Source organism: Spodoptera frugiperda, chromosome 31, assembly GCF_023101765.2.
Source record: "Spodoptera frugiperda isolate SF20-4 chromosome 31, AGI-APGP_CSIRO_Sfru_2.0, whole genome shotgun sequence".
NCBI lineage: Eukaryota > Metazoa > Arthropoda > Insecta > Lepidoptera > Noctuidae > Spodoptera > Spodoptera frugiperda.
In genome coordinates, this window is record NC_064242.1 from 13,541,170 (window position 1) to 13,558,580 (window position 17,411).

Below are 17,411 nucleotides of genomic sequence, written 5' to 3' on the forward strand. Positions count from 1 at the left end.
CGGCTGCTATCAGTAGTCGCACTAAAAGGATAATTATGTCCGAACTCCCATTCCATACAAATATATGTAATGTGTAGCGATTAGCTCTTAGCTATCTTAGCCTTTATCTCAATATCTAACAACACTGACCAAAATCAGGCTCAATGTTAAATCATTCCTCGTTGATTGAGCAAGTAAATCTGCCAACCAATCTCGGGCTCGATTTTTGAGTTGAGCAAAATATGTAAGTACTTAAGTATTGCCGGGTTTTTCGTAATTCTGGATACCCCTTATTTATGGGACTTAACGTAACCGGTGAAATACAAGAGTTACAGTAAGTGGAACGTGCACCTTTGTAACACGTTCGACCGTCCGCGGAGTGGAAGGCGTTCCTTAGACTTTTTTTGCACAAATTGTGTTTTATCATTATTATGTATAATGTTTGTGTATCTGCACTTCAAAATGTATCTTAGTTTATAAATTGTTGTATAAATTCCTACGGAGTGTTTCCGGATGGACTCGTTTGCTAACATATACGTCACATTTTGCATAAGAGTAGAGCCTCGAAAGTGAAGCGACCATTCACCAGCAATAGTAAGCAAGCCGTGCTACTCGGTGCACGACCAGCAGTGAACCGCGCGCGCAAACATAGTCGCGTGCGCCGGCGCCGGCGTCGGCGCGGCTCGTATCTCCCGCGTTATCACGCGCGGCCGCGCAGCTGGCCCCGCGACGTGCCGCGACAGTACTCGGCGCGACATGGCGCGGGCCGCCACTGCGCGCACCAGCGGCTCCAAGCCCCAGGAGGACGACGCCGGCGCGGCCGCCGCCGACTCGCTCGAGGCGGCGCTGGCCCAACTGGGACCCTTCGGCTTCTACCAGGGCTACATGCTGGTCATGCTGTGCATCCCCAACCTGCTCGCCTGCATGTACTCGCTCAACTACATCTTCGTCGCGGACCAGGTGCCCTTCCGGTGAGTGCACCACTAACGTGTACGTCTGTATCTGACTCAAACCAACCGTCTGTGCCTGCCTTCGCATCGGCTCATTGTCAAGGACTTACAGCTGGCATTCTTACTAATGTATGAGAAGAATTTCCTGCTTCATGATATTTGTGACGAGCAATAACAAGATTCGTAAATTAAAAATGTTGAAATGAAACGACTTTGTTTTATAGGTACTTACTTATGTACATACATAGCTTGGCTTTACACATGTGATGTGTACGGATTTCATTATGTGTTTGTGAAACGAACACTTGTGTCGTGTAATACAGCTGCTTGAAATTTGTACGTGGTGTAGCCGGTGTCGCAGTGTCGCAGTGTCACAGTGTCACAGGGTCGCAGTGTCGCCGTGTTACAGAGTAGGCAAGGTAGAATGTTGTGTATTGAGATAGCGAACGATTGTCGTGTGATTGATCTTGCTATTATCAGACGGCAATTTGAATATTCCACAAATTATAATCAGCGAAGCTGCTACAGAACACCAAATATAATACCTACTTAATTATAATTCGCAGATACTACGTGTGCAATGAATGCGCATATATTTACCTAGATAACAATAAGTATTTTATTGCTCGCCTCGCTCACGACTCACTACTACATTAGATGTAAACAATGACAGGCTTCAAACCTGCTTCTTACTACATAGTTTCAATTTCATATTCGTTTTAAAAAAGGCTATTTCTGCTTAAGCAACATGTCGATTATAATGCTCATTCACTGTCGAAACGAATCGTTCCCGTGTAGAAGCTCAGAGCCATTCGCAGTGGCACACTAACAGACTGATAACGTTTGCAAATTAAGTAGCTGAAAAATGTACATAGACTTACTTTTACTAATTAGAACCAGAGGGCTTGTTACGAGTTTGTTTTACGTTTAACGAGATCTTGAAACTTGTACTAAGGATACAGACCCGTACGAATGACGCTTCGCGTTCCGCGCGCACCCTATTGAGCCATCAGACCACCTCAGATGGGGCCCTGTAGGAGGGACTGATGTTGACCCAGAGCTGCGGACTGCCTAGCGGGTTTCGACTCGAAAAGCAGGAGTTGGAATGGGGTGGTTTTTAGGCGGTAAGGCTTTAACACTCACTTTCGCCTCGCCAAAATCATTAGATGATTTTCCCCCTTTATAAAAAGCCTTATTTTTAATTAGACGAGTCCTAAACGCATAATCGTTCTGTTATCACGATTCAGACAGCGCAGTAGTGTCAGTCCCAGCCGAGTTAAATATTCACATGCCTACATAATCTACAGAGAAGTATAGTTGTCCCTCGCTAGCCTTTCAAACACGCAGATCACATAAATAATTGTTTCATGTTCGGATTATAGAAAGTCAACTTGACCAGGCAGTAGGTGGACATTGAATCTGTAGTGTAGACGTAGACTCAGCATCGCTGCGCCGCCCGATCCCAATCTTATCGTGAGGTGGTTTGATAACGGTCGCCGTGTCGAGCTATCTGTAATCTCACAACGCTACCTATCACATCCCGCACATTCCAAGCCGCCGCGTCCACCTGCACAATGTCCTGCCACTGTGTGACCGCGCCGCTGTACGTGCTTACGACATCACTCACCTACTTAGGAATTACATTATTTTGATAAACTCGTTCCACTCAACAAATGACTCACGGTAAGTATTATTATTTACCTTAGATAAGCAGATGGCAGATACATATGTAGTATCCGTACATCTGGTGAATAGGGATAACTAATATATTTCATCATAAATATGCGAGTAGATTGTTTGCAGTATCTATAATCTGAGATAAAATGTTAGGTACCTAACTGCCGCACTCAGAGACATTTAATGATTACTTAAACTATTCCTTAGTAACAGGTTTGTATGGAAAACAATTGCTAAGGACTGGGTTAAGTATCCATTAAATAACTCTGAGTGTGGCTGTAAGTATATTACTTCAATGTCGCGAGTTGCGGCGCCGAATGCTTTACCATCATACGACCCATCTGCTCGCTTGCCGGCCCTCGGACCACGGCATTGAGAACAAATACATTACCTGTATTTAATGGGTGTGTTGATCTAGCCTAACAAACCGGTGCCATGTATGTTGTAGTACTTGTAGTGCAGGGAGTTAACGTTTGCTGAATGTTTCTAATTCATGTTTTGTTTATGTTTGTGATGTTGCTGTGTTTGTGCATACAATGACATTTATCATTTACCACTAAGTACTTGGGCACAGGTGCGTGGTGCCGGAGTGCGAGGGCGGATACCCGCAGTTCGAGAACGAGGCGGCGGCGGCGCTGCTGCCGGGCGGCGCCTGCGAGCGGTACGCGCCGCTGCAGCCCGACCTGGCCTCCTGCGACCGAGACTCGTTTCACCAGAACCACACCATCGCCTGTGACTCCTTCGTCTATGAAAATTTCCACACCATCTTTGCTGAGGTAATTTGGTGCCATATAACAAGACAGCTGTGAACTGTTGTTAACTGAATGCTTACTTTGTGCTCCACCACGCGGTTGTTACTTCTAGAATAAAAGCAATGACTTTATTTTATACACAAGTACATACGTATTACATAGCAGCTGTAGTAAGAGTCACATGATGGCTTGTTTCAGTTCGACCTGGCGTGTCGCGAGTGGATGCGCACCATGGTGGGCACGGTGCGCAACGTGGCGCTGCCGTTCGCGCTCGTCCTCACCGGCTACGTCTCGGACACGTTAGTACACGACGACACTGCCGCGTGCCGTCCATCTACACGACTGGCTTAATGCTAAGCTGACGATTCATTCCAGATACGGGCGCCGCACGGCTTTCTGCTTGTTCTCCGCGTTTGCTGGCGTAATGGGCATCCTCAAAGCATTCTCCGTCAACTACCAAATGTACTTGGCCATGGAGTTCTTCGAGGCCGCGCTTGGATACGGCTTCAACAGTGCTGGCTACGTAATGAGTAAGATCACATTCCACTAGCACATGTACTGTCTCTTAACGTGGACTGTTGTGTGACGGCTGCTTGTGTGACTGCGCAGTGGTGGAGATCGCACACCCGTCGCTGCGCGCAGTGTTCGCGTGCGCCACCGGCGTGGCGTACGGCGCGGGCGGCGTGCTGTTCGCGTGGGTGGCCTGGGGCGTGCCCTACTGGCGCCACCTGCTCTGGACCATCCACTCGCTGGCACTGTTGCTGCCGCTGTACTGGCTACTGCTCGACGAGAGCCCGCGCTGGTTGCACGCCACGGGCAACGTCGACAAGACCGCTGCCGTCATCAGGAAAGCAGCTCAATGGAACAAGGTAGTGGTGAACGAGGCGCTGATGAGCAAGCTGCAGGAGACGACGCGCACGCAGGCGCAGGGCGGGCGCGAGCGCGCGTGGCTGAGCGTGCTGCGCTCGCGCGTGCTGCTGGGCCGGTTCGCGCTGTGCTGCTGGTGCTGGGCCGCCACCACCTTCGTGTACTACGGGCTCACCATCAACTCGGTGGCGCTCGCAGGGAACAAGTACGTCAACTTCGCGCTCAACATGTCCATGGAGATCGCAGCCTCCGTGCTCATCATGATGGCGCTCGAACGCATCGGACGCAAGCTGTGCATATGTTTTGCATTTCTGCTCTGTGGGGTCGCTTGTGTTTCGCCATTTTTCATAAGTAAGTTTCGTATCATTATTTTCTAAGCCAAGAGTTAAAACTCAATTACACAAAGCAGAAATAAAACCTGATCTAAAATCTGAGCGTATTGTAGCGAGTAACGTACATTTTTATATTCGAACTTCCACTTTGGTTTTCTATTAAGAAATTTCCAGTAGGTTAATAAAGCACTTATTATTTGCGCGCAGGTCACGAGGGCACCACCCTGGCGATGTTCTTCGTGGGCAAGCTGGCGATCACGTTCGCGTTCAACTCGCTGTACGTGTTCACGGCGGAGCTGTACCCCACGCACACGCGCTCGTCCGCGCTGGCCGCCTGCTCGCTGGTGGGCCGCGCCGGCTCCGTGCTGGCGCCGCAGACGCCGCTGCTGGTCAGTCACACAGTCACGCGGCACAGCCGAGCTCTGCCGCCGGACACTTGTAACTTGAGCTGTGTTTGCAGAACATGTACGTGCAAGCGATGCTGTATGGCGCATGCAGCGTGACGGCGGCGCTGGCGGTGCTGTGCGTGCCGGAGACGCGAAGCGCCAGCCTGCCGCAGCGTGTGGCTGATGCGGAGCGCCTGCGCCCCGCAGCGCCCCCGCCTGCGCCGCTGCGCGCCCCCGAGTCCCCGCCGCGCCCCCGCCTCGTGTCCGCTGAAACGTGACCCTGAACAAGCGCGTGCGCGCGTCGCAACACTCAGCACCGCCTACTTGTTGCTGGTCTCGATCTCACTACACGGGAGAATGAGTACTCAGTACTATTGTATTACACCGTAGGTACACCTCGTGGATTAAGACACGACAGTGTGTGTTGTGCGCGTGTGACACGGCCTGGATAGTTGCTAAAATGTCTGTGCAATGTGTGACGTGCATCTGTCTGCGCATGCAGAGATTAAAAGCCGCGATGTACTTAATGATTATACTACAAAGAAGATAAGACAAAATGAAATGAACGTGCAATAACTTACGGAAGATACGTCCACCGAGTGAGGACTAGTGTGGGGAGCGAGGGTGTGAGGTGTGGTGTCTCAGGTGTACTCGTGTGACTATCATTGGACAATACTGTGCATATTGTTTATGACTCTATTGTTGTATTATAAAATAAAGGCATGATATAACGTAACTTATTTATTCAAATTATAAAAGTCTGAATAGCAAAAATATACAAAATTCAAAATACCTATTCCAATATTATCTACCTATTTATACATTATACACATTACACATTATTATTGTACGTGCTGGCGCTGTATTGCTATATATTGACTCAAACCCGCCAACACATAACGAAACACACAAGATGTTCCACCGTCTGTGTGCACCTTGTGTCGGCCTCCACGCTGCTGTACAATCCCAACGTTTTATACATTCCGTAACAACTTCCAAACAGTGACACTTAGTCTGCGGAACTCGGCGATGGTGGCCGTGGGCCGGACGACCATCGACGTTCTTGTCTAGTGCGTCGTAGTTAGCACCTTGTGTATCGCGCCATGTGTCGGTACACTGCAGGCCGGAGCCAGCAGAATGTCAGCGCCAGCCGCCAGCACGCACCCACAGAGGAACATCAGTACGTGTCGTCACAGTAATACTCGGCCTCCACCTCCCCGCTACACGTTGTACTTACACTTACAGTAGTCGGATACATTCATTTCCACCCCTACTCTTGCCGCGGGTGTCGTTAGAGTCGACTAAATAAGGAAATTGATATTTAGCAGAGACCGGCGCTGTCCGTTCTATGATTAACCTGAACCTTTTAAATTGAGATCTTCAACCTGCTAGCTAAGCGTACAAATAGTGGCAAGTCCTTCTTTTGTAGAGGAAGCCAGCCAGCAGGTCCAGCCGTGGACTCCCACGGCTGATGATGGAGCTACAGCCGATCTTGGTCCCAGGCCGCACTGCGGTTAGTCCACGATGGCAAATAGCTGCATTAGGGGAATGGCTGACAAATGTTAAAATATTGTTCGTCTTGTAGAAGTGCCTTATTAATAAGTGAGATTGAAATAAATTACTTGACTTTGGACTTTAATTACAGAAACTACTTATTACAAAATGAATACGCATGCAACTTGTACAAGTGCCACCGCTTCTGTTTATCGTTTTCGTGTGCAATCGCAACTCAGTGTGGTCTGGACTTTGATGACGTACGGAACCTAATTAACAATCTATCATGCTGGCAACCGACGGCAATGTGACGAAATATAAACTTGTTGCTAGGCAACCGAAACTATATTCGTTGTTCAATGACTTTAATGACTGAATAACTGTATCAAAGGTAATTAAGCCATTAAAGTCTTATTACGAGTTATCACATGAAACATGTCATATACTATGCGCCCTGTGTAGACACGACACACGACCGAGTGCTGGCTAAGTGAACTGAATGCAAGTAGGATGCGCATCAGAAAGGAGCGAGCGGTGCGCGGGCAACAATGTACTGCACACCCACTGCACTACTAGCTTGTGTTTTTTAATCTCAATTTTTAATAAGAGAGAGGCTCTTTTAACTTGTTCATACATACAATTTGTTATTACTGACACTTTCGAGTCTGTGTTCTCATTTATAGTACTTGTTGTTCGTCTCCACAATAACGAAATGACTCCCTTCACGGAGGAATTCATTATTATGCATGTACATACCTATTGCATAATGAAACATTGAGTTATGCAGAACATAAGGTACGCCATTGATACAGTACGAAGTGGTGGAGTATTTACTTATCTTATTTACAAATATATAACATTGATATGATAGGATTGTTTTGTTTTTCAGTCTCATTAATACTATGCAGTGCGCAGTGTCAACGCAGGGAGTGTACTATGTCGCATGTATGTTGTGAATGTATAGCACTCTCCTGCAGCAGTAATTATTATGGAGATGGCCGTCCCTGTTCGTCGTACGTATCGGACGATACCAAGCACAGCCACTGACCTAATCAATGGTCTCTTTTCTACCTTAACCCTTAAAATAATAAATATTTATGTAAACCCTTCAAAATAATAATATTGACTAAAATTAGTATCTGCGCTCTCAGCTCATTCTGTTATTTATATGAATCATCGTTATTTTATTACTATATACGTATCACGTGTGGTTGAGCCAAACGCTGTCTATCTACCTACCTAGCACCTACACCGTCACTTACTGTTTAACTAAATACAACATTCACTTAATGGACTCTCAATTACTTTCTCATTCGAAATGAGCGCGTACTTTATATTACATAGTACCACACAAACATTTAACATTCTCAAAACGAATTAAGCATTGTTTGGTTTTGTTTAAATATGTATTTGGTAATCGCACTTTGCTCTGTCATCGGCATATAATTAGCGCGGCCTTTGTCCTACTTATTGAGTACTGAGCACGAGTGTCGCTGACCAGTTTTGTATAATGCTGAGCTTACTGCCTGCATTACCTGATTATAGGCTTTGAATATAGCTTTGACTGCGATCTAATAAATAAACACAAAACACAAGCTCCTATATCAGTACCGCCCTGGCATACATATACATTTAGAAATACTCGTAGCAACGTCGCGTCGCGTGCGTCGCGCCGCCATCAGTCTTCTTCAGCTACAGGTTACTTCGCATGGCAAGAAGTGACGTCACGTCTCGTCCTGGGCGAACGCGCGCAGCTCGTGCTCGGCGGCGGGGCGCGCGGCCAGCGGCGCCGGCCGCAGCCGCCCGTACACCGCGCGCAGCGCCGCCAGCGCCGCCAGCGTCAGCGCCGCCGTGCTGCCGAACGTGGCCACCGGCCCGTGCCGCGCGTACACCGCCGCCACGAACACCGGGCCCAGCGCGCGCGACAGGCAGCCCGCGCCCGTCAGCACGCCCTGCCACACGCCCTGCACACACACACACCGGGTCACTCTATCGCCCGCGACAGGCAGCCCGCCCGCGCACACACACACCAACTCACCTGAGGCCTGGGGCCCAACACCTTGGAGAATATCGTCTGGATGAGCGTGACACCGAGCGAGTACCCGACGGAGACGCAGGCGTAGCCCGCCAGGAACTGCGGCAGCGTGAGGCCGCGCGACGTGGCGCACCACGGCTGCGTGGCCTGCGGGCAGCCGCCGCCCGCCTCCGTGGCGTTGGCGGGCGCCAGCGGCGGCGGCGCCGGGCCCCACGGGATGCACAGCACTGACGCCAAGCCCGTCAGCAAGAACCCGCCCCACAGTAGCAGCGCACTGAAACATTGCCAGCTTCATTCAGTATCCAATAAAATAACGAACGTTAAACTATCGTTCCAATAATCATAAAAATAAAGGAGATCGGCAAATCCTGGCCTCGACAGACAAAAATTAACTGTGGGTGTACTTGACTACTGACATCTCCCGAGTTCTGTCAAATAATTTGTTACACGGTGATCTCACACGTGACATGTCTAATAAAAAACTGTTCTCTAGCCTTTAGATAAGAAACCATAAGGAGGAAGCTGACCGATTTCGGTTGCAGCGGCCAATCTCTAACTAGACAAACAACAGCAGCAATTTGATGTAATTACCGCTCTTCAAAGAATCGGGTAAGCGGGCCGATGAGCGCGAAGGTGATGCAGGCCAGCACGGCGCCGGCGCTCATGAGCGCGCCCATGTACTCGAGTGCCTCCCGTTTGGTCCACGCAAACTGGTCCATGGTCAGCACAGTGGCCAGAGTCTCCAGCAGCACAAAGTTGAACACCAGCACGAAGAATGCCGCCACCAGCGTCCAGCTGCTCACCAGGTCCGGCTTCAAAGCTTTTAAAGCTTCTTTTTCTGTAACCGAAGTTCAAAACGTAGATTAGCAACACTACATTAGGGATCAAAGAGTTCCAGGTGCTCTCTCCTATTGTGTTACATACTCTCGTAGCAGAGCACGTGGCTACAGTCGCTATGGCGTGGCCGCTACCTCGCGTGCTTTTAAATTACCGATTTTCCGATTATGGATTATGGACAAGGATTATGGGAGAAACTGGCGAAGGAGTACAATACAGTACTTGAGGTACACGTACTGATGTAGAACATTCTCGTTTCTCAGTCAACAATATTAAATAAGAAAAGCTAAACTACATAGATCTCTGTAACGCACCATTGTCTGTTCCCTGCGCGATCATGGCTTCTCTGGCGGCAATCTTCCTCTCCTTGAAGCACCAGGGCAGGAAGAGCAAGAGGTTGATGAAGCCGAGCGCGGCGTTGATCCACCCGGCGCCGGTGTACATGTCGAGGCGGAGGGGCGAAGAAAAGTCCCCAGGCGGCGGGTACGGCGAGCCGGGGCCCAGTGGAGCCACGGCCGCCTGCAGCGCGGGGCCCACCACGAAGCCCAGCACCTGCGCCAGCGACACCACGGCCACGGCGCGCGTGCGCTCGCCCACCAGCGTCGCCGCCGACAGGTACGACCGCGCCACCGCTATGTTGGCTGGATATGTCACATGCTTAGGCTATTATTCAATAAGGAAATTACCATAATTAAGCTGCCGCTGCAGCTTTGAATTATTTAAAAATTTCACGTGGGAGAGCCATGAATTGACACGAATGGGCCGGTACGACCAGAGTTATACCACAGCCGCACCGAAAATCTCATTGATATATCACAGCTGTTTTTGTTCTTTGGTAACCACTCGGTTCTTCTCCTTAATAGTAGCACATGTACATAGTTTGGATGAATGCCAAATGTTATACCTCTAACTAGACAAGAGAGTGTGCCGTTGGTATGTGAAATAAAGTTGGCAACCTGAGCTGACGCCGACGAGGAATCTGGCGAAGACCATCCAGTACTTGGCGTAGGGGCGCGTGAGGTGCAGCTCGGCGTACAGCACGCTGGCCAGCACGAACAGCGCGAGCGTGGCCAGCAGCGGCGCGCGCGCCGAGCCCGCGCGGTTGGCCCACAGCCCCAGCAGCGGGGAGAACACCAGCTGGCCCAGCGGGTGCGCGCCCACCGCCAGCCCCAGCACCTCCTTCCGCGCGCCGGGCTCCAGCTGCAACGCACCGTTATATTGTGAGCGTAGGCGTCCGGGGGCCCATAATGAAACATGTTGTTGTTAACATTAAAGAACAACTTTAATAAATTAACAAACTAATTCTAAGGCCGGGACTCCACCAAAGCAGAGATGTGTGCGGTGTGCTGTGCGAGAAGAGATGTTTTTCAGCTCGCGGGACTCCACCAAAGCGGAGATGTGTGCGGTGTGCTGTGTGCTGTGCGAGAAGAGATGTTTTTCAGCTCGGGTGCGGGGCGTTGAGTGCTCAGTACGCATTCAAGATGGCCGGCCGGCGCGCGCGCGGGGTTCTGCGGGTTGCTAGCGGGCGAGAGGGGGGAGGGTGACATCGCTCACTGCACGCCGCTCACATCTCTCGTCTCCACTGCGCGTCGTCCGCGCACAGCTCACATCTCCGCTTCCATCGCGACATACAAATATTACACATCTCCGCACAGCGATCTCCACTGAAGCTGAGCGGAGAGGAGACGTGTCAATAACTTAATTCTATTGGTTGTTTAAAAAACATCTCCTCTCCGCTCGTCTCGTCTCCGCTTTGGTGGAGTCCCGGCCTAACGGCTGGTCTGATCTGTCCACAAACTTACCTATGACATTATTATATTATATCTTGTTGAGAAACTTTCGGAAACCGAGTGTAAATCTAATATATTGTAATGTAACTGAAGTCCGCTAGTCCGCCGGTTGCAGCCAGCCACTGCCTGCTTCCGCTATCTGGTTGGTAGCCGGCGTGCACCACGACTAGGTACATGATATGCTGCTGTACACTACACACTGTACAGTAAGCAACTAGTACTATATATAGTCATTATAATTGATGTGGGTCCACATTTCGTGGCTCTGCTATTCGGGCACAACCATTGTGGCCACAAGTAGGCGGACACTGCCCTTCCCCGGCTGGCGGACACACAGACGCGGCGGTGACGGGCGCGTGCCGACCTCGTACTTCTCAATAACGACTATTTTTAGCCTCCACACGTCGCCACAGAGCATTCAATAAACAAAAACGCTGTTCGCAAGCACGCGACCACCACTCTTAATGCAGCACTTTCTGTTTAATATCTATCATCGGCACGCAGCCAGCACTGCGCACTCCAGACACTTGCCGCGCACAGCAGCAGCGCGCCCGGGGCGCTTTCCCAGCGGCCCCGACATCGACATCGGCGACTGCCTCAAGCTAATATATACGCCACCATCTTTATTCATTACTTACTGCTACCTAGCTGTTGCCCATAACTTAGGGCTCCCACACAAAACTGCGATGCGATGCGATGCGAATTTGCAGTTTTGTGTGGGAGCCCTTAGTCCGCGTAGAATAATGACTTCTAACCGAATTTATTTTTATTTTTCTAAAATAAAACTCAGTACATCAGCTACCTGCCAATAAAAGTCCCGTCAAAATCGGCCCAGCCGTTTAACAGATATCCCGGAACAAACAGACAGACACCTAGCTTCACTGACGGACAGAATATTATTTATTTTTATTTGTTGACATTTCAAAAATACCTATTTATGATTTAATTATAATACCTAAATGATTTGACTTTGACCGACAAAAATTTACAAAGAACAATGGTTTTAGTACATGTATCGTATGTATGCACGTAGTAAAATATTTCAATTATTTAGTAAGTTATTTCAATATTACAAACAGACACTCCGATTTGGTTTATTAGTCTAGGTATAACTGAGGAACAATACGACGAATTCTTTGGTACTTGATGATACGCCAACCACGTTTAATGGCTTACCTACTGGCTACGTGGAGACTCGAGTACTCGACAAAAGAGCACCTGAGTTTGAATCGTTACAAAGATCGATATCAGCAGCCCAGTATCAACAAAGCACGTAGAGATAAACTCCCTGTTCTCTCGTTCTCACATCTCTCACTATTCGATGAAACTGCAGAGGTCCGTTGAAGGACCAATAGCTTTAGATACGTACTTTGTGACAACTGACCCGGGGCTCCACCAAAATAACCCTTCCTTTAATTTAAAGTAATTTAAAGTATTATTTTAGTATAACTAAGTTCTCTATTTGGTAATCTTGGTGTCGATTGCTCCTATTTGTTATCTAACTTCAGTTATTGGTTGATAAACATCAAGTACGGTAGGTACTGCACTGGTAAGTAGTTTAGTACTCTGATAAATAGTTTTTGTCAACTCTGTGACGATGTCAGCAGCGCGCGACTGAGATAACAGCGCGGCGACGCTGTTATATCACTGCGCAAGTATACTTCCACAAGAGAAGTTCCGTACTACATGTCACGAGCTATCGAATGCAGAGTAACAGAGCCACAACAGTATTACCTAGTCCTAAGTACTACCTCGGTGACTTCCAACTTATTTTTTTGCCAAACGTATATTCCTGTAACCCCTGTAAGATTTGAGAATGGGTTAAGTGGACTTAGGAATTTAGGATTTGTTTCATTGCCTTATTTTCAGTAGTTATTTAGAACGGAATCTAGATTGTAGGTAGGTGATGCATATTACGTACAATTGGCGAAAAGTCGGTCTTACAATGTTAAATTAGCACTTTTACTTCTGCCTACCCCTCTTCCAAAAATAAGAGGAGTAATGTTACGTACTTATAATGATTTATGCAAATACCATAAAACTTATCTTCCAGATTTGCTCTAACACGAAAACAACGCGAAGGTTTCTCTCACACCACTCATTCGTTCCAATGTTCCATGGAATGGACCATTCCGGTCTAACATTCAAAATATCTGTCGCCTACTGCCAGTAATCAGCTAGCGATATTCGTAGCTGTTATTATTTTATTTTTGTTTTGATCAAGTTTTATGAAGTGTCTTTTACTGGAACCTCACGTATGGCAGGCTGTGACGGTCCAGGTCGTGTCGTGGCTCACCTTGTCGAGGTAGGGCCACACGCCGGTCAGCACGATGCTGAAACCCAGCGACATCTGGAACATGGTGAAGTAGATGACGTACACGCTGCGCCAGCGCTCGCTCCGCTCCTGGGCTGTCTCCAGCAGTGGTGAGCTGGAATGCGGCCCGTCCTCTTCCGAACCAGGCTCCCGCCGCACCCGCCCCGCCAGGCCCTTAAACCACTCCATGTCGCAACCACACTGCACTACTTATCTCCGAAATATCACAAACGGAACAACAAAATGCGCACACGCATGAACTGGTCGCGCAGCAGACCACACCATCTCAGTTGGAAATAATGGTCGCAGGAGGCGTGACCTGGCCAGTGTCGGCCAGTCCATCCGAAACAAACAAAGCAAGTAAACAAAGAAATTAGCGGCGCAAGGGCACGCGCCGCGGCGAGTTATCAATGTGTTGCGCAAGCGCACCGCCACACCCGCGTCTCTCGCGGCTCCGCGGCTGACTGACTGACCCCACCAACCGAACTGTGTGTGATGTCGTTCGTTGGCATCATTTTCCTTCACGTAATCTCGAGCCTCGCCGACTCACCGGTCCGCATTACGCCGCGCGCTGCGCCCGTCCCCGGCTGATAGCGCTCATTATGTTTAATGTGGCAACAAACACCGGCTACGCTCGCTATGTTTTGTGACACACGCACTTCAGCTGAGTCACTACATAAATACCTACTACGTGTATAACGAATTAAAGACCATACCACAGACATACGCTCCCCTGTCTAATAGCCTAATAAGTAGTTATTTAAATAATAGCCAGGGTCCTAAGTGCAAATTGTCGTAAGTTAGTTTTTGAAAAATCATTAACCGCAAGAGTTTTACCAAGAGTGAGTTCTTGAATGCTGTCGTTCATCTGTGGTAGTATTATGTAGTACAGATACTATATTTTAATGACCTATAAATAAATTAATACTTAATTAACTTCTGCCACCAACTTTGTACCACGCAGGAAAATATATAATTCCGGACCCAAAGAGCGAGTGGAACCGCGCTCGTTCTGTCCATTTGCTTGAATATCTAAGAGGGTGGCGTATCTAATAAATGAACCAGGCAACATCCAGAATCATCTGCAAGCTTTTAAGTCCAAGACTATTGTATGCAGTCCTGCCGTCGTATTTTGTACCATCCACATACCATCTCACAGCACATTCGCTTCACTTGGTGGCTTATCTCTAAAAAGTAATGAAATCTGCACAAAGTCGTGCCAAATCTAAGGTCGCTTACTACGATCTCTTTATTATTATAGTTAGGTAATGTTATATGACTGGCCGTTGAACATTCCTTTAAGTTAGGCTCTAGTCACACGAACTGCATCTCAACTGCGATCCAACTGTCTGAAGTTCGGATGCAGGTTGAATGCAGTTGACACGACTGCAATAGAACTGCAAACCTATTATTTTCAGTCTACGACGGTTTTCTTCGATCTTTTTTCTCGCTCATTCTTTGGTCGCAATCGCAATCGTACTTTGACATCAATTTAGTATTGCCAGCACACAAACTTCAATAACTACTAATACCTATTTCATCAGATATAATTAGCACATCACGACATCACAACATTAAACACAACTTTTTAGTTTATTACATAAATACAGTAAAATAGTAAATTAATATTTACATGATAATATGTTATTTTTTTGTAAATGAACAAGTTGGAAACAGTTGCAAATTAATAATGAATTGGTAGTTCTTTGTTTTCTGCTTACGTTATACTCTGTGAAAATTATTCCGATTGCGACTCTGACAAATTTTTATAGAAACGATCCCGGACGATTCTGTCTAGTTGATCGTCTTTCTGTCTTATTTCCAGTGATTTAACGTGAAAATTCATTACTAACAATCATGATTGCCTCACGAACCATTGTATCCAGGCTATTTCAACAATCTGGTAAGTATTGTTTTAACGAACAAGATAACATTAATTACGGATCGTTATACTTAATAAATGATTTTAAGTTTAAACTACATGTCTGATCGTTTCTTGTTTCTATTAGCTATTATTTTTCTGCCTATTACTACAAGATTGAGAATCGTGAAAAGGTTGTTTTAAACTAATTTCATTTATCACATAAAACGTTACATAACTGCGAACTTAACCTAACTCATATCACAGTAGACATTGTTTTCTTTGAGTTACGTACACTCCCAGATTTATGTACGTTACAATAACTCTATATTTCAAAAATCTTATTACCAAGACAGGATGACTAGGTATATAAATCTTGTGTGGTAAAAATGAAACATTCGCGACTAGACCTATTTATCCTATCAGCAAGGTAAAGGAAAAGATAAGTATCGTCCACAGTATGTAATGTCTATGAGGTAAAGGCACATTTTGGCTGAGTTTCAAACTTAAAACATAATGAAGCCTCATGAATAATGTAGAGATTTGTTTACCTTAGGCTATTATTGAAATCAAATCATTGTAAGTGTCGAGAAGGCACTTGTCAAAGACAACAAACAAAAAATGTTTCACAGTCATTCTGTCCCTTACTTATGGTATTTCTGAAAAAGAAAATTAGCCTTAAAGCTAGACCTAAAAAGTGGGTCAGTTGGTTGTTTTGATCTAAAGAATTATGAATTAGAAGTGTTGCCACTGTGTTGTTGTGCAATGATTAATTTTATTAATAAGTAGAAGAGAGAAAGAAACTATAAAATAGAAAATACAAATAAAAAGAAATGGGCATAATTGAACAGCAAAAGATACAAACAACATGTCTACGCCAAGAGAGGTGAGGGTATTGACTCTATTTATGTTTTATTAACATTCACACATTACTTCACAAACACCCATTAATTGAAAATCAGACCCAGGATAATAAATTGTAGGTGGAACCGGCTACAAACTTGTGTTGTCGCTGGTGTCCCAGCCGTTGCGCCAACAGTGCAGTAGTGATGTGTATGGTTGTGGCTTACAGTGAGGCGCTACCACAATGAACACTTCAAGCCGCCCACCATGGACGAGCTGCCGGTACCCCGCGGCTCCTGGCAGGCCCAGTACGACGCCAACCAGCGCCGCTACAACCTCGCTCTTTTGTTTGGAATTGCCTTCACCGCTGGGACATTGGTTGTTGTAAGTATATTGATGTTTCATTACATCATATTTTTAGATACACTCCTTATGGCTAAATCAATCTCAATTCTATAAAAATCGCCTCACTTAAACTAGACAATGGCTGGAACAATTTGGCAAATTTTGGTCTTGAATAATTTGAAGCAGTACAAAATTTGCCATGTCGACTAGTAATTAATCGAAAATATTTTAACGACTACACTACTTCGCTACTGTTGGCAGAACGCATACAACTACTGTAGATATTTGAAAAGTTAATTGTTTACATATTGTACTGATAGATTGTTGTACCTTAAAAGGACACTAAAAATATTACAGACATATTTCAATGAGTTACTGAATTATTTACCACACTTCAAAAGGTCATCAGTTCTTGGATATTTTCTGAATTGATTTCAGTGCATCATGCTTATTTTCAGACTACAACATGTAATCTCTCGTGTGTTTTGATATAAGTCATTGCTTTGTTCCAGGCCAAGGCTTCTGGTTTGGTGTACCTGAACTACTCGCCCCCAAAGTCTCTGGATTAGATTTTGCTGTGGAATTTAAATATATTCAAATTTTGTAAAAGAAATGTCATGGAAAACGTCCTTGTGGGTTACATTTACAAAAATTGAATAAAAATCAATTAATAGTCGACTTAGTATTCTAATCAATATACTTTTTGTTTTAATTGTGTTTTTTTAATTTCATTTATTTCTCCGGCGTTGTGTTCCAATGACCCGCCGCCGTCCGCGCCGCCCGCAGTGACTACGCGTCGTAGTAAACCGACGGAGACGGTTGGCGTATTATGGCACGCAATGCCACTGTACACACAGTTTGCACGCTACGTTTTATTATGAGTCGCATGTGATTGTGAAGCTAAGTAATACTATGAACTGAGCATATAAATGTGAAACCTCACGACAAA

General features: G+C 46.5%; 3 protein-coding genes across 3 annotated transcripts; 2 read left to right on the top strand and 1 right to left on the bottom strand.

The window, feature by feature from the left end:
* The first annotated feature begins 560 nt into the window (after nt 1-560).
* LOC126912936 (organic cation transporter protein-like) lies at nt 561-5,679 on the top strand. Its single transcript, XM_050707466.1, has 7 exons — nt 561-950; nt 3,181-3,382; nt 3,557-3,657; nt 3,734-3,888; nt 3,968-4,576; nt 4,765-4,946; nt 5,018-5,679. Exons 1-7 carry the CDS (start codon nt 736-738, stop codon nt 5,219-5,221), a joined length of 1,668 nt encoding a protein of 555 aa, XP_050563423.1. The 5' UTR covers nt 561-735; the 3' UTR covers nt 5,222-5,679.
* LOC126912938 (major facilitator superfamily domain-containing protein 8) lies at nt 5,672-14,017 on the bottom strand. Its single transcript, XM_050707469.1, has 6 exons — nt 13,396-14,017; nt 10,266-10,509; nt 9,624-9,950; nt 9,064-9,310; nt 8,476-8,746; nt 5,672-8,401 (listed from the first exon to the last, which is right to left on the bottom strand). Exons 1-6 carry the CDS (start codon nt 13,600-13,602, stop codon nt 8,162-8,164), a joined length of 1,536 nt encoding a protein of 511 aa, XP_050563426.1. The 5' UTR covers nt 13,603-14,017; the 3' UTR covers nt 5,672-8,161.
* A 1,000-nt stretch (nt 14,018-15,017) lies between these two features.
* LOC126912939 (uncharacterized) lies at nt 15,018-17,174 on the top strand. The gene is made up of 3 exons (XM_050707470.1): nt 15,018-15,316; nt 16,347-16,501; nt 16,975-17,174. Exons 1-3 carry the CDS (start codon nt 15,271-15,273, stop codon nt 17,029-17,031), a joined length of 258 nt encoding a protein of 85 aa, XP_050563427.1. The 5' UTR covers nt 15,018-15,270; the 3' UTR covers nt 17,032-17,174.
* Nucleotides 17,175-17,411: the final 237 nt, after the last annotated feature.